We start from the raw sequence: 25,748 nt of genomic DNA, 5'->3' as shown, positions 1-25,748 counted from the left end.
TGGCTTCAAATCCATTCAACACGGTTTATCTAGAGTGGTGCATCAAAAGTTGAAGCGTAATCAGACCAGCAACAGCAATTCCTTTCCATTCCCAGAGGGGGCAGTACTCACCCATCACCATCTAAATGAATCTTGGTGTCACTCCACAGTGGCAGCACCATCCCAATAGAGCAGTTCTTACTGTAAGTGAAAGAAAAACTCCATTATTTGACTTAATGAAGTGTGCCTGCAGATTGTAACAAACTTTTAAACTTGTCTGTTTGATGATATGCTAAACTGTAACTGGTCTCACCTGTCTTTGTTGCTGAAGTCCATGCCCAGCAAGATGTTTTCCTCAGTGTCTTGACGGCCATTTGTGTAGACTACCACCATGTACCGCACACGGTCCGACCACGCGCTCTCCAACCGCACCGCCTGAGGATCACAGTTTGGTTTGTGTAAAAACAGGGCCCATATAATACACACACATGCAAAAGCTAAATATATTAAACATTAACACACTGAACTCTAGAATAGATCACATGAAAATTAAAATTCGGCCTTTAGTCACTCACTCTCACATAATCTCTCTCTCTATACAAGACAACAGGGGCATTTTGAAGAAACTTCACGCAAATAAGTCTGTCAAGCTCGTCAAACCTTGTGCACTATGCAGTTCTCTACTTTTTTAACTCCAAGATCCCTCACTGTCAAACAATATTATAGTAAGACTGCCCTATTTAAGCTAATTTGCACCTCTTGTACTTCTACTGTAATAATGATGTTGTTTAGTCTTTGTTTTTAATATTACTACCCTAGTAAAAAAAGTAATATATTTAAAATACATTTATTTCATACTAAGTATAGTTCAAATCTTTTAACACTGACATATCGTTTGAGACTTACTGATATAAAAAATTATAATTTACCTTTATTTTACCTTTAACGTACAAAAGTTTGGTGATGCCACCTGATTTGAGGACGACTATTCTAAAGCCATACGGTCATATTGCTTCGCGAGGCACAGACCAAGTTTTTACATTTTTTTTGCAACTGACGATCCTTCCAGTGCTGTCAAATGGACTTTAAAAATGGTTTTTGAGGTCAAATGTCACTAATGTCATATTTGAGAGAGACACCGGAAGTATATAATAATAGTAATATAAAATTTGTCTCTTTGTCACACAGACCTATTATGATTTTGTAATAAACTTGGAATTCATCCTACAAGTCACAATGAACCACTTTCATGATGCATCTTTGTCACCACAGGTCATTGATGCTTCAAAATTTTCCAGCTTGGAATCTCATAAGGTTTAGTAGATAATGACACAAAGTTCTTTCTGAAGACAAATGCAGCTCCGTGCACGGTAATCAACACGTCCCAGGTGACTGATATGTAGTATTAGTACATATTTCACCATGGAACAGCAGGTGAGACATTTTAACATGCCTTGATAGAAAAGAAAACAGTCTTCAGGCAACACTTTGACAATGAAACCCATTCAGCCTGACTGCATGTAACTTACTGCCAAAACATTAGTCATTGACAGCGCGTGTGTTCTCTCACCAGTTTGATGCGATCTTCAGAGCGAAGAATGTTGATCATCACCTGCAGATGCTGAGGTAAGTCACCTGTTGAGTGAAACCAGCGTTACAATCCAAACAAAATCATGATGACTACTTTGCTTAACATTGACAACAGCGGCATCTCAAAACCCTGTTGAAGAAAACCAACCATAAAAATAAGCAAAATAAATAAAGATGATGTCATATTAGTGAAATAAGGTTTATAAGAGAAGCCGAGCCTAGACGAACGCCCACGGAGTGATATAAATCAGTCTTTAAATGTTGGGTGGGAAGACAACAGTATGCTTTTGATTAACTCCTTTATAGCACTGCTGATTTGACTGTATTCCAGAGTACAAAGTGTACAGAAAACACATGGCTGTGGAAAGATATGAACATGTTTACATATCTCAGATAATCTTATTTAGTTCAATGATTTAGTATGACATGACTAAGTGACTTTCGGCGGCATTGTGAACAGGTATGTGCAAATAAGCTCTACGCTTTGTGCCAAAGGTATCAATAATTATAAATCTGACAGCCCCTCCCCTTTTGATGCAAGTCAATACGAGATACCAAACAAGATCTGTTTACATTTCATTCTCCTCCTTAACACAGACAGACTAACTCCTCTGACCTCTGACTGTGGTGCGGTCCTACCCAAACAAACCTCCTCCTACACTTGTGAGCTTTGGCAGAATCCATGAAGCAGTGATGTAACTGGTGTGGGACGTGTGGGAGGCCAATCAAAGTTTACGAGCAGGTTAAGAACAAAGCCAAAAACGTGAAAACCCAAATAAACTCAAAGCTTAATAGCCAAAGCCTGTCGTGTACACTCAACACAACAGATGATGTTCTCAACGGTTTATTGGCTGCTTTGCATTTGAAACATATATGAAAAGAACAGGGTATGTTTTCTCCTCAAACAAAACAAGCTCTTCTGGGTCTCCATGACAAGAATTTACATAACTTTACATGCTTATCTGATAAAAACTGATATGTATAAGAATCGCTAAAGCAGCGTGGGATCCCAGAGCACAGCTTTGTTCAGAAGCATAAAAGTTTTTGAGAGTTATTACTATAGTTTCCAATTCACTGTAAGTACACAGAAAAGAACGACCAGTACATCATTTACAACCTTAGCTTCACTCAAGAAAGACTTTCAAGTTTGCAACAACATGAGGTAAATTAGGACAGAATTAGCATTTCTGGATGAACTATTAGTTTAATAATTATTTAATGCACAGTTTTCTCCATCACTTATGATTTTGACAGCAATTCGTAATTTAATTTGTCATGATGAGTCAATCCCTATGACTGACACTGAAATAAGATGCGTTTAAAATCAAAGTATTCTAAACCTTATTCTTTTCCAAATCTACTCATAACAATGATTTAAATGAAAGGTCAAACAATTTTATCTCTTTTCAAAACCGCACTCACTTAAAGGAGTCATTTTAAACATTTAAACCCAATCAGCATTTTAGAATTATTTCTGAAGGATCATGTGACACTGGAGACTGGCGTAATGGATGCAAAAAATTTAGATTTGCCACCACAGGAATAAATTACATTTTAAAATATATAAATTTAAGAACAAATTATTTTAAGTTGTAATAATATTTCACAATATTACCGTTTTTACTGTACCTTACCTTGGTGAGTGTAAAAGACTTCCTTCTAAAACAAAAAATTATGCCGACCCCAAACATCTGAAAGGTAGTGTACTTTTATAAGTACATTGAACACATCTCAAAAAATTAAGAAAAATGTAATTCCATATAATATGGCCCATTTAACTGTTTTGGTGCTTTACTTGATCCTCTAAAGAACTCAAACAGACAAGCAGTACGGGTGTGAATCCATCTGCAAATATTTAAGGTGTATCTTGCTTTAGGAAGTTGGTCATCACCACTGATGCTATTTTTGACTGTCAGGCTGCCGGTGCCATGCAAATAGAGGTGACTGATGACGTCCAAAAACAAACAAACAAAAAAAAATTATTAACAGGACAAAAATAAGATGAAATCTATGTCATCAACATCTAAACGCAAGGACATTTTAAGACGTCAACATGGAGAGAAGATACTAGACAGCTCAACTTACATTCAGAACGAAACACAGAGGATTTGCCTCATGAATAAATGTTAAACTGTAAGAAGGTCTTGTTGAGAAAAAAGCTGAGCTATTCTCACTGTCAGAGAACATTTTGTACTTAGACTGTCACAGAGGAAGAGAAACCCTACATCGTCTAGTCTAACACAGACATCCGCAGTTTCTCAACGGAGACAGCTGACTTCTCCACCTTTTAGTGCTGATGCAATTGTACATTTTTCAAATGATTTAATTCTCGTAATCTAATTCCAGATCTTCTAGACTGTCTGCATATGTCACTAGTAGGAAGTCTTTGTCTTGTTCCTCTTGTGATTGATGGGCAGTTGAGTTATTCACACACTGTACAAAAAGCTCATGACTCAAGCGATGCTCCAACCCCACAAGCCCTGAGGACAGACTGTATGTAAAAACAAAACCGTTTGTCAAACCTGCAACAACTCGCTTGTAGTAAGCACTACTGATGTGTTCAAACCGGTCAAATCGAAACTTCACATCCCAACAAGTCAGGTGATGGTATAATATTATTCAACTGACAAAACAGATGCTTGATAATATCAGGGGTTTATAACAGAAAAAAAGTCTAAACCTGCTGTGATATGACAAGCTGTCTGAAAGCGTGGCGAGGTAGTCAATGCATAAAGCCCGAGCACTTGTTGTGTCTGCATGGTGTTTAGTTTCTCTCATAACAGATTCAATTCGCCCGGAGCAAATCTACACCCTTCTGTTTAGCAGTAAACATGTCCTTTAAATTAGCATGTTTAATAAATTCAGTTAGACAGTGCTGGATGGATGGCAGCTAGGACATCTGTTATCATGCATTTGTGTTTGCGCTGTTGTTGCAGAGAAATTCCTTGATTCATTGATTGATTAAATGTCTAAAAAAATTGGATTTAAAAAGTTAAATTAAAAAAACTGCACAAATTAGATACACTTTCCCTTTTTCAAATGTTTTTTTTCTACCAGTGGTTTCGTATTGCTGTTAAAATTGCAGTTGTATTGTAGAACAGCTACTGTAATTAAAAACTTTGTGAATTTTATCTTCCAAACTAATATCTTGAAATCATTATATTTTTATAATATTTGTTGAGCAAACATGTGAGAACACACTGCTATATCAAATAGCTTATCTATATGTTTCAGGTATAATTTTAGCAAAACACATTTGTATTGGGGCAAAACAATGGTTTGACATTTTTGTATTTTATCTTTTAATATTTCTGCTGTTTCATGAATTGGTTGTCATAACCGTTTTACAGTTTGCATTTTCCTAAATTAAGAATTTTAACTGGCAAATTGTGACAACTTACTCCATAAATGACAAAACACGCCTAACAATTGATATGCAAGTTTAATATATTTACATGTTAATTATGCACCTACTGTATAAGAAAGTATACAGAACAGCCTTTCTACTCATATGTTCCTTTCTTGTCTAAACATTATAATTAGAGACAAATAAAATTATTCAAATAGGCAGACATCCTTCAGACATTCTGTTGACTAAAGGTAACTTTGCAACTACATGTCAGCTACCGCTCATTCAAGTATTAAGACTGTCTGATTAATATCTTATAACACTTACAAGCACACGTCAACCCTCCTCCAACCGTAACCTAACAGGGGACCATCATAATAAAGTATAACCAAAAAAAATATATTAACATCATAAAAAAGGGATAAAAAAAGTGTTTTTATATTTTCTTTTCTGAACAAACAGGAAACTGTTAACTCTGTATTAACATATCTGCACCAAAAACCTCGTAAAAACACCAGGAAACACATAAAACAGAGACATCCCATGTGCCTTGTTCTATAAGAAGTGATGTTCTCACAGTGCCAATGTGCTGAGCTAAACTGCTAATCTGGCTAATCCACACACACACACACACACACACACGCGCACACACACACGTACGTACGTACGTCTGGGACATGCTTAGCCAGCACTGAGTCTGTCCATCAGCCGGACAGCACCTGCTGCCCAATTTCTGAATTTCTCTCTCAGGACGGACACACCAAGCCAGGCAGTAAAGTCACCCTTACAAAATTTACTATAGTAACCATAATTTCCACCAAAACACCATAATTCCAACACAAAACTGAAGACATTTGAGATACACTCAGATAACAATGAGCATTCGGTCCAAAAAAATAAAAATAAAAATCACGCCTGTGCTGCGATAAAAATTCAAGTATACTTGTTGACTTTTTGGCTGTTCATCTAAATGCAGAAACTCACTAATGTGTGATGTGAGAAGATTTTATCGTGCAAGCATGGACTCACCTGCATGTTTGTGGTGAGGATGACCCCTCTGACCCTGTGGACAGCTGCCCTGCTGCAGAAATAGAGCAGCCCCCTTGACCATGAAGAAGCTCTCGCTTAGACTATAAAAGAGAAAGAAAAGGTAGAGGAGACAATGTGAGAAACGTGGCTAACAATGAAACAAAACATGCTCTCGTGACATTTCATAAAATGTAATACAACAAAACCCACAACTCAGAGAGATACATTTATATATACAGAGAGAGAGGAATGTTTTGAGAGTATAAAATCAGCATGTTAGAATGAATTCTGAAGGATCATGTGACACTGGGGGCTAGAGTAATGGCTGCTGAAAATTCAGTTTACCATCACAGATGTAAATTACATTTTAAAATATCAAAATAAAAAACAACTATTTTAAATTGTAAAAATATTTCACAATATTGCTTTTATTTTTGATCAAATAAATGCAGCCTTGTGAGCACAAGAGATTTCTTTCCAAAAAAATAAAAATCTTTGAACAATGGTGCAAATGTACATATATAAATATAAATAAGCATACAACGAAAAGCACAGTCACACTTTATTTTAAAGTCCAATTCTCGCTATTAACAAACAATTAACTACGACTTTTGCCTCAATAAACTCCTGATTTGCTGCTTATAAATGGTTAGTAAGGTAGTTTAGGTATTGGGTAGGATTAGGGATGTAGAATACGGTCATGCAAAATATGATTTAAGTACTAATAAACAGCCAATATGTTAATAATAGGCATGCTAAAAAGCAACTAGTTAATAGTAAGAATTGGTCCTTATACTAAAGTGTTACCAAAAGCACTATACAAATAAAGTTGACAAGACATCAAAATCTGTTATTAATCAGTCACGTTAAATTAAAGAGAGAGAGGGTTTCTGATAAATATACAGTATATGGGCATGTGTCCATTCTTTCCATAAAAAAATGAACTATGACTGCACATCTTTAAAGCTCTGAGGTTGAATTTTGCATGTTATACAACCCATCTCACCATCACTCACCTGTGTGCTCACGACAGGTGCCTTAGGTCTGTGATTTCAGGTGTGGCAGTAATAATTAGCCTCACATGCAGTTAAACACACTTCTAGAAATGTGAACCACCTGAGGCTCACTATTATTCTAATGCACTGTGGCACAAGTAAATCTGAACAAAAAGGCAGTGCTGGGAAATGACAGGACTACAGCTGGTAAGGTGAGAAATGCTCTCAATATCATGCAGAGCTTACTGAGCTGTCAAGAAAACACTCTAGTCTATTATCAGACTGTCATAACAGGGCAGGGATGCTTCACATTAAGACTGAACATGGTGGAGTAGTACATGACCTTGGTTGTGTATATCTATATATGGCCTCTCCCTGCCCTCGGATTTGGTCTGTATACATCATGTATATTTAAAAACAACAACAAAACAAAGAGAGCAAGAGAAAGTGAGAGAGTGACAGAGTAAATATTGTGCAGAATATTTTGTACATATGTATGTTTTATGTGTACACTGCATACAAGTAATGCCTGTAACCATAACAGCAGACAATATCAAGACTTTTTATTGAACTTTATGCCTAATTTTTTGTCATAACTGGCCAAACATTACTGACTGACAATCTACAATGCTCACATGCATGTCATATATATGTCAATGACTTATCAGACAACTAGCTGTTGACTGTGGCTCCATTCATGCAGCACACGCTCTCTAAATCACTCTCCTGAATATTTAAAGCGGTCACATCAGTTAAAGAATGAAGCTGTCACTCTCTTTTATAGGAGAACTGTTTGTCAACAGAACTGTGATTAGGACTGGTCTACTTGCATGAATGCAGCCTATTTATGCAATATGTTCGCTACTGCACATTTGTCTCTGGTCATGTTTCTAGATAAATAGAATTCACACTAAATCGGCGACAGCAGCAAGACAATGCTTTTCTTCTGAGATTCATTACGGCCAACTTGTTAAACAACCCAGTGTCTAGACAAATTTGAAAGTATGTAGTTTTGCACATCCCTGCACTATTCCACAACTTCAGTTAATTTCAGTTTAGGAGTGGCTACTCAAAACCATCATGGTCTAGGCAGGCAAAATATTTCAGGGTCACATTGTTTTCTCGGCCTGTTGTGGCTGTGACCCGTTGCTGACTCATCCCTCTCATTTTTCCTGACTGGACTTCCAGTGTCTCAGCATTCAGAGGAACAACCATCACATGATAAGCAACCGGCAACAAAACTGGCATTGTACCCCCGACCCCCCGGTCTCTTTATTTCTCTCCTAATTCCTCCTCCTCCCTTTCTCTTATTCCCCTCTTCAACTTTCTCACCCTCCCTCCAAAGGCCTCGAGGGTGTCAGCGGATCACAGAGGCTTTTGTTTCCATCCTCCTCTCTTTTGTTTCTCCTCTCTCTGTCCGCCCCTCTGAGCGATTTATGTGAAGGCTGGAAGCAGCTCAGCACCGTTGGGCTGATGGATTGAGTCATGACTGAGAGACAGACAGCTGTAAATCACGATACACGAGCCCTGTGCAGAATACGCTCATCTCCAAGGGTGTAATTATGATGCGAGTAAGAGTTTTGAGAAGTAAACCGCTCTAAAACGCCTCTGTCCACGTTTCACTTGTATGTTTAGAGTCGGCCACAGATGGATACGTGGTAGCTGCTGTAGGATAAACAGCTCTTTGGTAGAAAATCTGGAATCAAACCTGCACTGAAACTCAGGTGTACTGTAAAAAAAAAAAAAAAAAAAAAAAGTTTATAATATATATATATATATATATATATATATATTTTTTTTTTTTTTTTATAGAAAAAAGGATACAGTAAAAAGCTGGTAATTGGTTAACTGTAAAAGCTACCTTACCATGTTCCCATTACGTGTAATTTTATTATAAAATAATGTAAAATGTAGAGATTTTAAAAGTAAAAACTACAACCATAGAAATTAAAATTCCTTGCATGATACAAAACATATGTTACTTTAATTTAATTGTTCAAATAAATTATTTAAATAAATAAATTTATTTATTTGCTTAAATTTGGTTTCTTTTTATCATCAGTAACGTACATTGGGGTGTCTTATTTATTTGCATTTCATGTTGCTTAGTAAATGTTTGTTGTATTATTTTAGAAGTATACTGTATATGATCAATATTTTTTATTTTTCGCTTAATTTCAATCAGAGGAACAATCACTTGGACCAAATTGTAGCAAAGTATTCAAAACATTTAAAGCAGGAAGTAAAATCAACGTAGATGTTATAATTCTAATGAATCACAGAATTTTGAATAGATTCAAACAGACAAGTTGAACTGATCCATGGAATTAGTTGATCTTTTCAACGCTAATACTGTTTTTGCTACTGGAGTTTAAACTTAACTTTAAATTTTTAAGTTTTAATGCTCACATACTCATGAGTCACAACACAAAAATGATATGCAAATTAATATACCTACAATGACATGCCTAACTGATATACCAGTAATGACAATGGCTAGAATACAAGTGCATTAAAACAGTTGCAATTCTCATTGTGTTGCTTAATTTTATATTGACAGCAACTCATTAAACATATCTGTCCACCCAAGTAGAGGGCCAACTTTCTCCCAAACACACATATTTTGAAAACAAACCCTCCACAAATGCATAAGCCAAAAATAATTTCCATATCACAGCAAAGGACAGTATCAAACACAAACACACATGCAGACCTAAAAAGCCCACATACTGTAAGTGTAATTCATGTGAAGGTTATGACTCATTTGGCACTGCATCATCTCCCTCTGACAGTATTTGTGAAATGACCATCTGCAGGAACAAAGTGGTATATTGACTCTTATATAATGCACATAGTTTGCACCTCAAACATAACCCAGGGCAAATACAAATTGCAAAATCAGACAACCGCATGACTTTCATTCCGATATGCAAACAACATCATTACCTCTCAGGTATCACTGGCAATCGTTCTTACGTAAGAGCAACAAAACTCTGTTCTGATGAGGCAAGAAAAGATTTCACAGGTCAATGCAAATCTATAGTATGTGACCAGCATAAAGAACAAACACACATGTAAGATCAAATAGCAAATATACTTGCCTCAGACAAATATGAAGTAAACATGAATTCTGCCAGCTGCTATAACTGGGCCACAGATCACCTGTAGTCCAAGATGATGCTGTCCAACAGTTATTACTCAAGCAATTGTCCAGAAGTTACAGTGGGGTCCAAATATCAAACCACTAGTGAAAATACTTTATAACATTTTTTATTAAGATTTTTCTTTCTTTCTTTCTTTCTTTCTTTCTGAAATTAATACTTTATAATGTTACAAAAGATTTCTAATTTCTAAAGTATCCTGAAATCGTGTATTATGGTTCCCACAAAAATATTTACCAGCACAATTGTTTTAAATATTGATAATAATAAGAAATGTTCTTGAGCACAAAATCAGCATGTTAGAATGATTTCTGAAGGATCATGAGACAGAGTAACAGCTGCTGAAAATTCAGCTTTGCATCACAAAAATAAATTATATTTTAAAATATATTCAAACAGAAAGCAGTTATTTTAAATTGCAAAAATTATTTAAAATTTAAATTCAACCTTGGTGAGACTTCTTTCAAAAACATTAATAATTCTACCACCCCCAAACTGTATATTATTACCATAATAATTTGAGTGAAAAGTTAAACTGGAAATAATCATTAATTAACATTCAACAATGTCTTGGCATTCTTTTTTTCCCCTTTGTACTTTAATGACAGCAGTTGGAGCTCTATAAGAAGTTGGTGTAAACCTGCTGATCATATTCTCCAGCATGATTTGAGAATAATCCATACAGCATCTTGAGCTTCAATAGAAGAAAGAACATCTGACCATCTGTAAATAGTTCACATATCGCAAATTAGTTTTATTAGTAACCTAGAAATAGTCCAGAATCTTAAATATTTCATATTAACTGCACACCAAAATCCTAAAACAATGTTCATTTCCAGATTTAAAAATCAGAATCCCTGATTTCTGGATCTTACTGTACAAGCCATGCATCACAAGAATCAATCAAAGCCGTAAACGCCACTGCAATCTGCATCAGCACTGATTTCACTTAAGACTCCGATTCAACTCACATGTGGTAGATCTGCCTCTGTGTGACGAATGCATTATCCACAAAGTACGGTAGCATCTTCAACACAACTTCCTGACAGGAGTCCACGACCAGATGCATCCTGCTGCTGGCTGCAGGGAAATCTCCCTCGTCCCGGGCCGCAGCAGCACGCTTCGCTCAGATCTCCAGTTGCTTACGACAGAGGGAGAAAAACAGCACGGAGAGGAGAGGAGGAGCGCATCTGCAGCCCCTACCTCGGTCTGACGTTCTCTGAGAGTGTGTGAGTGAGCCAGTTTCTACTGACGCACACCCTCCCTCTCTCTCTCTCTGTGTCGGTAAATAGAGAGAGGAGGGAAAACCTGTTCCCTTGTCTTTGCAGGAAGGGATGAGGCACTCTGTGTGTGCGCATGAGATCTCTCCACTGAAATTAGAGCACTCCAAACAACTCTGACACTGCAAAAAGCCCAGCAGGCCACAGAGATCCTAGTGTGTCTCTTGGAGAAATAAAACAGCTTCACTCCAGCAAATCTGACAGGAATGATAAAGAAAAATGGAGAGAAAAAGCATAAAAATCCCACTTGTTCCTAAAGACAATCAGTCAGACAAAAAGAAAAAAACACTAACAGCTGGAAGAAATGTGTTGACCTTCTTAGCTGGGACTCCTCGTTGCTTGCCACTCCCTAATATGATCTGTCCCAGAATCCTCACATGGGCTAAGCATGGGCAACAGTGCCTGCTGCTGTCGGACAAAGCAGGGAAGCCTCTTTAAAATCTCATTAGGAGCAGAGACGGGGGATGAGCTCCTCCTTTGAGTGTCCTAAGTAGACTGCAGTAAGTGCAGAGACTGGCTGACTGTCTGTACTCCACTATCTGCCTGTCAACACTGCGGCTTGACTGAGAAGGACAGAGTACTGGGTCTCTCTCACACACACAAATGAAGAAGCAGTACTCAGATGAAGAGGGTTGACGCTTTCTGTCTAAAAGCTGATAAAACAGGACAAAGAGTAAACTGAGACACCAAGGAACAGAAACAGCCGGGGGGGGGGGGGGGGGGGGGATCTACAAAAAAAGGGGGAGCTCTTATTTAAGAAGGAAGAAAGGATGAACAGAAAGAAAGATGAAGAGAGCCGTCTAAAATAACTAAAGAAGCCGTGTGACTGGGACTTACTGAAGGGCATTTAGAATTTTTAGCTTTCTGGATCAGCGAGATCTGTGAAACAAGCTAACAAAAACACCAAACAACAAAACGCTGCCAGGTTACTCTTTGAGGGAATGTTCTGGGTTCAATACAAGCGGTATGCTGTCAATTACCACTAAAAAATAACCCTGACTTGTCCCTCAGTTTATCAAATTAAGCAGAAACCATGTTTACAGTAATGAACTTGGGTAACACTTTATTTTACGGTGTCCTTGTTACACGCTACATGTATTTACTATTATAATAACAATAAATTATGCATAATTACATGCAAGTAACCCTAAGCCAAACCCTAACCCTATATATAATAAGTACATGTAGTTAATAAATGTTACTCAGTACTTAAATGTATAATTACACTGTAACAAGGTCACCTTAAAATAAAGTGTAACTTGAACCTGCAATGGAAGCCTATGGAGCAAGGAATTACGATGGGGTTCTTTCAGAAATGAGGGTCAAAAATGTTGGCCACATTAACATATACTGTAAAAAATAATTTCCTTAAGCGTTTATCGAAATTTCATTAAATACAGATTTAGGACTTAGGGCTTGTTTTCAGAGAATATATCTTAGAATTAAGTTCATTTTCATATGTTTTCCAGATTTTTCTAAGAATAAATCAAAAATGATTGAGGTTTATTTTTAATACAAGATGCCAATGTGGTGATAAGCATAACTTACTGTATTTTTACTTACTGTAACAATTAGGGGTGGAACGGTTCAACTTTTTCAACTTTTCGGTTTGTATCATGGTTTAAGTGTCACGGTTTCAGTACGGTTTGGTATGTTTAGGGAAAAACTATACTGTCAAATAAAAATAAAGAAAACAAGAATAATCTAACTACAAGCAACAGCACAAATAAATACAATACAGTAAAGACAAAATAAAAAGTGATTTTCAGTTTTTTTTTTAGGTCTATAGCTTTAGGTAGAGAAATTGAATAAAGTAATCAAATGTAAAACAGCATTGCATATTTGACTATAAATTAAAGATGAATCTTTATTAAAGTTACAAAAGCGATTCAATCAAGAGCAGTGAGTGATTTCTTGTTGTTGCGGTTTTTTTTTCCCCCGTCGCTGTTGTTGTAATGTACTGGGAAGCCAGAATTCACATCCATCAACAGAAGCATACAATAGCCGAACCCTGTTTTTTTGGTTATAATTGTTTTGTCCCTGTTTTGTCTGGTAACAATTTACTGTATTTTCAAAAATACGCCATTTTTGATCACATAAATGCATCCTTGATAAGCATATGACACTTCTTTATTTATTTTTTTATTTTTATTTTTAGACAAAAATTTTTAACGGTGGTTTAAAAGTAAATTTATCATATTATAAGCATATTTTATAGGCAAATAAGAGAGAAAAAAAATACTCATTAAGAAAATTACTTTTGCAGTATAGTTATGTTACCAAAAGAATTCCTGTGGAAATTTCAAGGGTTTAATTTGTTTGTTCAGTGTACAAATTAAAGAAAAGGTTGTCTTGCTTTGAGCCTGGAATATTCATTGGTTAGGTCACAAGATGTTTGTTTTAAATTCAGAACAACTTAATCTGGAACGATTTACCACCAACAAAAATTATGTGGAATTTGCTAATGACCTCCTTTGAAAACAATCAAACATCGTTTTTCGAATTTCAGTCTATCCCCTTCATCCTAACAAAATGTCCTAATAGACTACAACAGTTGGCCAAGTGGTACTTGACCAGCCATTCTTCTGTCTTGGGCATAATGTGCTACTGTAATATATATGACAGGAGTAAGCATTTAAATATATTCATGATGTATATCCCAGCTCGATTAGCCTTATTTGCTCACGCTTTGACACACTAAGTCATGAAGCACATGACGACACTTACGGAGCTTCCCATGTGACTCAGTATAACCATGGCAATGCTATCAGGCAGACTCCAGAACACCTGACAGGTGTCCCGATTAAGGACGCCTGCATGTGGAGCTTTAAACAGATCAGCCATGTATGTGTGTGTGTGTGTTTGTCGTAAGGTGTGTGTTCACTGGATTACTTCAGTGTGCTGAGACTGCACTGGTACACAAAAGTGGCACAATCGCTTTTCTGCACACACAGGCTCAAAAAGATTAAAAGCTTCTTTTCTGGGAGCAGATGTTACATAACATTTCCATTATATATTTGCCGAGCAACGAAGGAAAAACGAGGGACAAAAAGAGGGAGGAGGGCAAACAGAAGACCAATCTTTTCTCAGGTGTCAAGGCGAGAATGATGAATTGCATATGACATCAGTGTTCACCAATCTACTGGCCAAATGCCTGTCATATTAATTAATCATATGAATTGTCACATACACTGGCCTTCGTTCGAATGATGTTGAAAACAACTCTCAAGAAATAATATTAATGCAGTGCGCTGCACATTCATGCAGTTTTTGAACTTGCAGTAAAACATGTGATTCTAAGAAAACAGTAATGTTATTTTCAAAGAATAGTTCACCAAAAATTTAAAATTTGCTGACAATTGACTCACCCTCAGGCCATCCAAGATATAAATGATTTTGCATCAACATCTTGGATGGCCTGAGGGTGAGTGCATTTTCATTCCAGGGTGAACTAGTCTTTAACAGGCAGCAAAAGAAATAAAAAGGTCATGCTATTGAATTTAATTGCTATGCACAATAGGCCAATTGCTTGCTCATGCAGATTGGTCACTTTCTATCCTGCTGACAGTTCACATTTGTAATTGATTGCAGTCTTTTCCTCTCATAGTTTAATATGTTAAGCAGTGGATCTCTTGTTTGATTTCTGTGCATATGATCATTTTAAGATTAAGATGTAAATGGCAATACCATGTTTTGGTATCAAGTACATCCTGCTGAAAAAACGTTGGTTTGCTGTTCTTAGCTGCCTTAATATTTTCTCACAGTATGACCAGCCAAAATGTTTCCAAAACTGCTCTGAAACCAGCCAGCAGCCTACCAGACAGGAAGACCATTTGAGACCAGCAAACCAACTAAGGCTGGTTTAAGATTAGGTTTTGATCAGCAGGGATGGTAGCAAGATATAAATGTAATCATTGGCTGAAAGTGCAAATTCTTAGGTGAACTATTCTTTTAGGTCAAAATTGATGTTCAAAATTAGAGCACCAAGATCAACTGTAAGTCATGTTTTGTTTTGTTTTTCAGAACAATACTGCAACATTTTAACTTGTATATTCCCTAACAGATCAGAGACATACACACACCCAAATACTCAAACCCTGATATACACCTAAACATAAAAACAATTTGCTGTGCTTGGCTGCTCCTGCCTCGGTGTCTGTTTGGTGAAATCACCAGCTGGCTCAATGCTGTGCCGCCTGGTTGATTCCACAGGAAAAGTCTTTGGCCGGTTCAGCAGGCATTCCTGTGTACATCTCACAAAGGGTAAGATTAGGGTTACAGCTATTAGAGGGGTTCTGTCTCTGATAAGGGTCAAATTTGGGGGGCTCCTCTGTTTAGCCTATTTCTGTTTGGCTCCTCTGCCTATTTATTCATCCAGATACCATAAAATACTTTCCTATCCAGCTATGCCCGTTTCAAAATGCTTGAAGGCATAGATCACAGTAGAGCTGCACAACTTGGGAAAAAGTAATCAAATTTCAATTGCACAGGTTTAAAAAAAAAAAAAAAAAAGTTTGATGTGCTTGCTTGCAATTTGCAAGACTATGCAATTTGGCAAAACATTTTGTGACTAATTATCATTATGACTATAAAATGTTAATTAACAAATGTATCAACCATAAATCAATATAATAACAAAAATAGGTGTATTTCACTGTAAAAAATTATAAATTAGTTAATATCTAAACTATTAGATTTTTCAGTTTAACAGTAAAATTACAATATTTATTAATATATAGAATTTTAACATATATACAAATACAAAATATTTAATATTGCACAGTAATTGATATGGGACAAATGTATTGTGCCACACAGTATTTCAGGAAAGTGCAAGATAAGTCAGCCTTAGGTAAGAGAAAAGGAATTTGTCAGGTTCAAACCGTCTTCTACTAGCAATGGGTGTTACTTCAGGAATCAAAGAGTTCAGGCAGAAGGACAGGACTTTACATGTGTGCATAAACGAATTACATCAAATACTGGGTATCTGTCACATTCTAATAATTGCACAACATTGAATAGAACAAGCTGGAATGCTCAGTCCAGGACCTATTTAGCATTTAACAACTAGCAGTTTGTATCTTCAGAGCAAACTCCAGACTGACCAACTCCAAAACTAGTGTTTCAGTTCCTTCTGAGGTTCATCCTAAATTTAATCCAAGTTTTACTGTCTAAAATGCTGTTTGTGTGGAAGAAGAGCTGATGCTACTGTTCTTACATTGTTTTATTTAGCTCCATGCATCTGTTGCACTAGTGACTTTATCTGAACCTTGTTTTTCCTCATTAAAAGAGGATTTGTTTTACATGAGCCTCTAGGACATCCTGTTTCCAGCAAGCACACAGAACTTTTCTGTGCTCTGGATAGTTCCATGAACACATAGATTTTTAGAATTAAGGTTGAACATTAGTAAAATTGGAATTTCTATTCTGATTTTAGAAGATACAGTGGCCTCAATAAGTATTCAGACTAATTCAAGTTTAATAATGAAAATTTGCTGACAATGTACTGACCCTTGTGCATCCAAGGTGTAGATGAGATTGTTTTCTTCATCACAACAGATTTGGAGAAATTTAGCATGACATCACTCGCTCACCAAAGGATCCCCTGCACTCAATGGGAGAGTCCAAACAGCTGATAAAAACATCACAATCCTCAAGTAATCCACAAGACTCCAGTCCATCAATTAATGACTTGTGAGGTGAAATGTTGCAATACAAATGTTTTGTAAGAAACAATTCCATCATTAAGGCGTTTTAACTTTAAACTCGACTGTTTACTGGTGTTTGTCAGTTAATGGTCACATTACCTGTAGGTAGACAAATATAATCTTTATAATGAATCTAATATTTTCTCTTTATTTCATTTTTTGACATTTATTTATTTGAATATCTTTATTTATTGGAACTCCCTGCAGTTCAAGTGGTGCTGAAACAAATGATGCTAGAGCTCTTCTCAGAGCAAACTTTACTTTCTTAGTCACTTTTGCAATGCCTTTTACCCAAGCGATCTCAAAGTGATTTTTGGAATTACTTTCATTTATTTTTAAGTGTAGCTTAAGTGCCCACTACTTTTTGGGTTCACTGTATGTTCTCTCTAATTGGTCTTTGAAAGAAACTCTTTTTGGTTAAGAAGTGCTGAGGGACTGAAGTCTTATCTATGAGTCACAGGAAGATACAGAAATCAGACACAGCCTCCATTGTGTTTGCAATCTCTAACGCTGGAATCTCAGTCTTTTTCTCATATCCTGTTTTTACAGAAACACTAAGCGCTGCCTTCTAAACCAAACACAGGGCAAACAGAGCGAGAAAGAGACAGAGATGGACAGAAAGTACTAAAAGCACTTAAAATGTGCTGAGGGAACAACTGCTCTTTCGCTTATCAGATGACCTGATGTAGGTCACACACGCCACATGTGCTGACATCCAGCAGAAAACAGACAGATGGTGTTAGTGGGTTCATTCAGGTAACTGGCACAGTAGCTCCTCCACTCCCTTTTCTAAGATTGATCAAAATAAAAAAACGACCCATTTCATTTTAGTCTTTAACAAAGTACTCATTTCTCTCTGTGTTCACACGTTCTGGGGATTAGTTCGTTTGAATGTGCTTCTCACAAGCCGTTCATTCACAGACACTTTTACTAAAAGCACAAAACAAACAAGTCATTATAGTACATCTACTGTCTTTTAGACAGCAAATGTAAATGTAGGACAAAAATTGCTATTGATTCAACTTGCGTTGAGTTTACAGTTAACACAAGAGTTATTTCCTGAGCAATGTGACCTTCGAGGATGTCATGTGACCTTTAGAATGACAAATCTTCCTCTGTACACATCCTCTTCCTTTAGCTCCTCCATCTGTACTGTACATAAGAATTCCATCTGTCTTCACAAGTTGTTATTTGACCTTGTTTGACCAATACCTAGATGGCAACACTGAAATACAGAGCTCAGAGTTTCACAAAGTACTGCACATCAGCGAACAACTTGTCTTTTAAGAACTTTTCTTCCACCCTTAGTGGTGACCTAGATTCAAAGTTTGAAAGGACTGGGACATTAGTCCAATCCCAGCAGACACAAGCCCTAGTTTAATAAGTCCTCTAAAAGATATGTTCAATAAAAACATTTTCCTACTGGAAAAGCCTTTGGCCTTACTAAAGACCAAGGCTGTGACTGTAAAATTATATATACTGCACTGATTCTTGCATCAGCATATTTTTACATTTGTGATCAATTACAGCGGAAATTTCTCCACTGTCGGCGTCAATAAAAACAGAGAAAAATAATGATTTTCCAATCCAAACATCAGTCAAAAAAACAGATATTTTAACATAAAAAAATTCCACTACAATGTCATGAAAAAGCAAAACAAATATGCTCAAAGTCCAAGACTAACATTGGAGCCACCACTCCATCAATTACATTTGAAGTGCATGAGAAATACTTAGAACTGTTCTGCAGTTTCTCTCTCTTTTATGTGTTTGATGCAGTTTCATTAATGATTTATGATGCATCGCAAAGTTCTGAATCAACATTAATCTGAGTGAACTGGTTGCAAATGCAACAGTAAAAAAAAAAATTCCCAAACTTTCCTCAAACTCACTTGTGACATTGAATAAAACGGATTCTACAATTTTACAAATAAAAACAGAAATCCGGACTCATTGGACAAATATCCTTGTGGCGACATTTCTGCACAATGATAATGCATTGCTGTTTGCTAGTTTCATGCCACTTTCAAAGTGAAATGTCCAGCGAGAGGCGCTAAAAGGAAACGTACCACCTAGACTCACATGAGCATTAACATGAGATAAAAAGACACATTTGCTCAACCAATCACACCTGTTTAGCTTGTGTACAAATCTTTGAGCTGTTTTTGAGCACTTTGTGACAGGTGACCAAGTTTACTACATCCGAAAAGCCATACAATTTTTATTCCGTGCGCAAACGGAAAAAAAAAACTAGTGGTCATTTCAGCAGGAAATGTATAGGAACATTTTTGAAGTTTTGCAAAAAATGTAGGTAAAGGCATGTTTTTCCAATGAGCCTAGATTGAAAAACAGTCAGTTTGGCTCCTACATTTTTAATTTTAGAAGCCAATCCAGTCTGGAGCTCTGCAGAAGGTAGTTGGCAATACTCAACTCTACTAAACACTATGTCACCCATCTGTCCACTACAGTCACTGAATTACAAAGAACCAGATACTGTAGCTCTAATAAGACAAATATTCATTAGGAACGATACAGGGTCTGATATGGGAAAGCCAGCAAGATGTTTGTCTCAAATTAAACCCACTTGATCTCACTTCAGTCGAAGAGGAACTGAAACTGTAATAAAAACCCACTCTGGTGTCAGACGCCTGGGCTCAGATATCTTTGATTATATGTGTTAGAACCACCTCGCAAACTACAGGGTGCGATGAAGACTCCTCCCATCATGGAACTGACAGACTCTTCATCATCTGCTTCTGACAGATTGGACCTTGGGAACACACTCACACACACACACACACACACAGAAAAACTTGCATTTAAATGTCAGTTGTTACCTCTGATTTAGCCGGCGCTCATCATCACTTCCAAAGTCCTGGAAAAACAAAAAGAAAGTGTGATGGAAACAGAAGTTAGTCATCTAAGACAATAGATCACTAAGACTTGTCCACACGGTTCTATTTTAATTTTATTGCTTTGAGCCTTGAGATAAATAATAGAGCAGGATGTAGGATTTTCTGATGTAATAAATCTAATTATGTCTTCATGCATCTTATACCTAAACCAAATTATAAGTTATAAATTCAGCATCTGTTGTGAAAATGTCAGAGAGGCCAGAATCCCTCAGGCCTCGGAACTTTTCCAAATTCCACAACCTCACCCGACTCAAACCCAGCGCAACGCACAACAATCTGGCCTAAACATGGCTCTTTCCCCCTACACAATCTCTCTCTCTTTCTTTGCTAAATGTGTAACCTTTACACACAATACAAGACCTCTGTGTCCCAAATAACAAAAAAGCTTTGATATATCACTATTCACAGCAGTGAAATATGACAAAGAAGAAATGTTCTCTGAAAGCTGAAACATGAAGAATGAGGCCTCTCCTTAAGATAAGGTTTCATCAAAACAAAGAGTGTTTTTAAAATAGTTCTTCACTGTATGTGAACGTGAAGACCCTGATTATTAGGTTACTGATCATGGTATGAAGGCCGGGGAGTGTGCCATGGTCAGATGTGACAGATGCCTGAAGGCGAAGAAACCGTGTCGGGGGAATTGGCTGTGCCAAGCTTTCTGTCACGTACCAAAATCTCTCCCTTCTTGCAGAAGCTAGGTTTATAAAACTTTATAAGTAGGGCAGAATGAGGAGTGGAAACCATGAGGTTTGTGAACAGAAACACATTTTGGAGGCGTGAAGTTTCCCTGTGATTTATAACACATTAAGTGGATGAACAGATTGATAGTATGGGGCGAAAAGGTGATAAATAAGAAGACAGAATATGTTGCTGAGCATTTGAGTGAAACTGGATGTTCAATTCAATTCAATTATCACAAAAAACAAGACGTAAAATTCAACCAAGAATGTTAACTGAAGTAGGCAACATATTTTTGTTATTCATGTCCTCACAGGGATACTAGATTTGCACATTTTAGAGAGCACAGAAAACAAAAAGACTTTCTTGATTGTTGTCATTGTACAAGCCAATGACGTGCCATCATCAGTCGATGATCACGTGCAATTTTTTTTCAATTACTTTATTTTCTACATTATTAAATAAACTAAAACTTTTTTTAAAGATCCTACTTGAGTTATAGAAAATTACAATAAAAATTAAAGACCCATTTTTCAATATAAAAATAAACACTAAACTTGACTAAAAACCTTTTCAAGGTAAGGGTATTAACAAACTGACAGTTTCTCAGAGTAGAAATATTGCAATAGAGCAAAAAATGTCTAACAGAAATAAGCTCTGATGTGATGGACATATGGGTGGGTTTTCTCCTGACAGTAAATATGTGTATGTAAATCGTGTGAGTCTTATTTTCCATCAGGTGGAAATAATTTGTCTTATCACTTAAAACACAACAAAATATAAGTTGTTATTCTCTGGTAACCTTCCTGTCCAGCGAGATTAAAAGGATAGATAGATATAGATAGTTCACCCAAAAATGAAAATTACTCACACTCACTTCATTCCAAAGGGAACACAAATGAAGATATTTTTGATGAAATCCGAGAGCTTTCTGACCCCCCCTACTGTCATGAAGTGGCTTTGCTGTATATGCAAGGTCAGAAAGCTCTCGGATTTCATCAACAATATCTTCATTTGTGTTTCAAAGATGAAGGAAGGTCTTAAGGGTTTGGAACAACATGAGGGTGAGTAATTAACAACAGAATTTTCATTTTTGGGTGAACTAACCCTTTAACCGCTGAGGCCAGATCATTGAATCAGTGATTTGAACTCGAGAACCAGATCATTTGTGACTAAATGATTAAGAATAATTATGTGAACTAGATCAACAGATTAGACACAAAGCTATAAAATTTCACAGGTTTCAGAAAATTAGTAATGCAAGAGTTATACGGACCACTCCTGAACTAGGCCTACTTTTATTTTGTTTTTTTGTCTTCAAAAATTTGACTTCAGTGTTTTAGGCAAGGTCATACAAGTTTGGGACAACATGAGGGTGAGTAAACAATGAAAGCATTTTAATTTTAATGTGAACTAATACTTTAAACTTTCAAGTTTCAATTTTGATTTCATGGTAAATTTAACCCAAATAACACACACAAAGCTTCTGCAGATTTTTACCCTTGAAACCTTAAAACCAATATTCCTCCAGCAAGTATTTTTTTTTTTTACATCTCTCTCTCTCTCGTTACCTCTCTACCCATCCTTTATATCAGTCTATCCCTCTCTCTCTCTCTCGCTCTCTCTCAGTCTCTGCATGAGATGACATCACTGCAGCTGCATGTTCCCCAGTCCTCATGTTTGAGGTTGTGCTGTGAATTCTAAATAGTGTGTGTCCTCATAGCGTAGCACATTACGCAATTATTCTTAAGGCCCATTCACACCAAGAGCAATAACGATAACTACATTAGCATCCACACCAACACACAATAACATTCCATTTATTATAAGCTTTCGGGCTGCAGTTTTGACATCTGCCGCTTGAAATGCTCGAGCTCATTAAAGCAGGATGGATTCTGATTAGCTATCAATGTTTTTATCATTCATCAGTTGGAACAAAATCATTCTGCATGTGATTCCAATGTTATCGTTGCTTTGTGGCATAACTATTATAGTTGAGATGTGGATTCTGCTTTTCTTTTAAATTAAGAATGATTTTTACAACTATATCTTCATCATCATACACCTAGTCGTCGTCTTGTGTGTAAATGGGCCTTTAAATTTAACACAATAAAGATTTAAACATTAAAGATCTGAACCTAATCTGAAAAAAAGAAGGTTTAGTACAACTAAGAAGCAAAATACCACATTAACTCTCAAGCACATTGATAATCTGACCCTGGTATTGCTACTGAACTGTGTTTATCATAATAATAGTTTGCACAATCTAAAATATCTAACTAATCTGCATTAGTTAGTCACATAGTAGAGCATTCATCCGACCATGTCACTGTGCTTCGTGCTCTCCCATTCAAATGTGTAGAGATAGCGCCCCTTACTGGGTGTAAAATGGATTTCTAAGGCAACTATGATGTCAACGAAACTATTATGAAGGTGGGGTGCTTTCATGAAAGAAAGACAATTAAAGCCTACAAGAAAATTGCTTTTCACTTTTTAGAACCACCACCTGAGAATCACTAACAATGAAAGGGAATACAGCTCTCCTGGTGAGACTGGCTAAAAGGCTCTCGCTCCTAATGAAACGGTAAAAACAGGAGGCCTTTCATCGCATGAGAGGAGCTTAGCTGTGCCAGGGCACAATGACTTAGATTTAAATTTCTGTCGAGCAGAAATGCAGGCCTCAGGGGGCAGACCTTTAACTTTCACACAAAGAACGGCAGCTCATGAAGAGCCACTAGTGTAAAAAAAAGTGAACGCTTGCAAATCTGCACAATACAGATATAGTAGAGATGTTAATGAAATTATAACGTGATAACTTGGCTAGGTGCATGTGTGGAAGCACAAATTTATAATTTCCTGTGAAGGGTTAATAAAGTATTTAATAAATTAGGAACTGTGTGGTGTAGGGAATGCAATGATTAGTATTTCTGTTGTTGGATAGTTTCTTTTGTATACAGAACAGCTCATGACTGAAAAGGACCCAACCTTTTAACAGTTCCCCTTTTAAAACAGCTTGACCAAAAGAATGGAAACACACAGTCCAACACAAAATCATGAGGTGCAAACAAACTTCTCCCTCTACTATTACTACCTACAATGACAGGAGCAACATTTCAATATTTTCACAAAAAAAAAAAAAAAAAAGTTTAGTTCCTATTCATCCCACCAATAACAACTGTTACATTGTGTCTGTATGTAATTAATTGTGTTTGTTTTCTTTAGATGTACTTTTATTTTAATTATTTTATTGAAATTCCAAAAAAAGGAAAAGAAAATAAATCAACATTAGTGTGTAAATATAGTTTTCAAACAGTCTTGAAAAACACTAGTATAATCTCAAACAGTAGCAATTTTATAGAGACATTGGAAAGAAAAAAACATGCTAACATTAAATATATAATTCACAGTTCATAAGAAAATGTACATTTCTTTTTATTAAGTGTCTTTGAAGATTTAATTATTAACTATTATACCAGTAATTTTTAAGATATATTTTAAGATTTTTTTTTTAGTAACAAATACCATTCCTAATACAACGAACATAGTTTGTATTACTGTTATGTTCATGCTTTGCATAGCACCTTGCACACTGGTCACGTGATGTCAACATTGCGGCGCCCATAAAGGGGCGACCCGCTCCATATCAAATAAAACCTTTTTTTTATATATGTCTTAAGGTTTTACCTTCTGTGGATGTACATCATTTTAATCATTTTTACAAATGGTGTTCTTCATGTATGTGTATGTGTATACCGTTTAAGTAAAACCTACCAAGTCCATATTTATGGCTTGGCATGATATCCATGAATAATAGTTAAACAAATCTGTACCAAACAAAACGGTGTTTTAAAATCAGACATATTCTTTGGCAATCATTAAACCACAACAGCCTGGAAACAAGCCATTACCTCAATAATGCCCTGTCAAACACTTTCTGAGCTCAAGAGCATCACTACCACAAACACTGTCTTAAGCACCATCACAATCCAGACAAGATTAGGGTGAATGATCAAGTTAAATTGAAGAAGTCACGTCAAGAATGCCATGTTTAGTGCACAAAATGCGAATCATGTCATCTCACAACACAGAGACACCGCGTTCAATCCTAAATCAACCCTGATGGCATCCCGCTAGTTAGCTTTTCAGCCTGAGCTGTATTAGCATTGGGCCTAACGTTACGTGACTCCTATATATGGGTGCAGTTGTGTTTGTATTAATCATTACATCATCGCATCTCATCTCTGTGTTTATTTCCGCTTACCTCCCCCGCGTTGGTGGTGGCGGTGCTGGAAGTGGACGCGGCGCTGGGAGTGGGCGAGCGCTGCAGGGTTACCAGAGCCATGGATGGAAATCTCCAGTAACGTTATATCTGTCACGAGCTAAACCGACTAGAGGATTTCCCCCAGGAACAGCAGCACCAGATATACGGGGATTGCGCTCGATGGGACCGCTGTTAAAAGACCATGGCTGAGCCGCTGTTCGGCGTTTTTTGTGTCGCTGATTCCGTTTTGACATGAGCTGGATGATATTTTGGTGCTTCTCACTCTCACTCACAGCTCACACAGCCTGTAGTGTTGTCTCTGTTGTGAATGAATCTTGTAAGTGAACGATTCACTTCCATCATTTTCAGTCAACGAGTCTCTCCCTTTGAAAGCGCGCTGACCGTTTTTCTGACTTCAAAGACTGACAGTAGTATGGACCAATAGTATTCGAGTACGAGGTGTGTAGGCGCTTATCATTGGTTGAACTCACTGAACAGACACGCCCCTTCACTGAACGAGTCAGTGTTTTGAATCTAATTTCGTTGTGCATTTGAATGAACTGGGAGTCTAGTACCTCTTTTATGTGGTAAAGTGAAGCTCGGTTTATTTAGGCTGCTGCTACCATTGTTGTTTTTTATAGCTTTATAATAGCCATGCATTTGACAAAATTCATGTAGAAAATGTAGACTGTGAAAAAAACGCTTATAGATTGTTGCGGTCGTAAACGACTCAGTCGAAAAACGAATTGAATGAATGGTTGATTCAATAACTTCAGTGATTCAAAGTCGCACATAAAGACACT

General features: G+C 36.7%; 1 protein-coding gene across 2 annotated transcripts in view; it reads right to left on the bottom strand.

The window, feature by feature from the left end:
• The window catches only part of LOC306871737 (protein phosphatase Slingshot homolog 1-like), a 31,686-nt gene extending 6,317 nt beyond the window's left edge, over positions 1 to 25,369 (bottom strand). The window contains exons 1-6 of one of the 2 annotated variants that reach the window (XM_079419860.1): positions 24,946 to 25,369; positions 19,929 to 19,966; positions 5,948 to 6,048; positions 1,550 to 1,614; positions 293 to 414; positions 112 to 180 (exon numbers count right to left, since the gene is read on the bottom strand). In XM_079419860.1, coding sequence (XP_079275986.1) covers positions 112 to 180; positions 293 to 414; positions 1,550 to 1,614; positions 5,948 to 6,048; positions 19,929 to 19,966; positions 24,946 to 25,026 — 476 coding nt within the window. In that variant the 5' untranslated portion in view covers positions 25,027 to 25,369. Of the gene's footprint in view, positions 1 to 111; positions 181 to 292; positions 415 to 1,549; positions 1,615 to 5,947; positions 6,049 to 11,074; positions 11,325 to 19,928; positions 19,967 to 24,945 lie in introns of those variants that run through there. The other variant, XM_079419861.1, reaches the window with a different exon arrangement.
• Between the last annotated feature and the right edge of the window lie 379 nt (positions 25,370 to 25,748).

Source organism: Barbus barbus (genome assembly GCF_936440315.1).
Source record: "Barbus barbus genome assembly, chromosome: 6".
NCBI lineage: Eukaryota > Metazoa > Chordata > Actinopteri > Cypriniformes > Cyprinidae > Barbus > Barbus barbus.
Note: the sequence above shows the minus strand (reverse complement) of the source record. Positions and strands in the feature narration are given on the sequence as shown.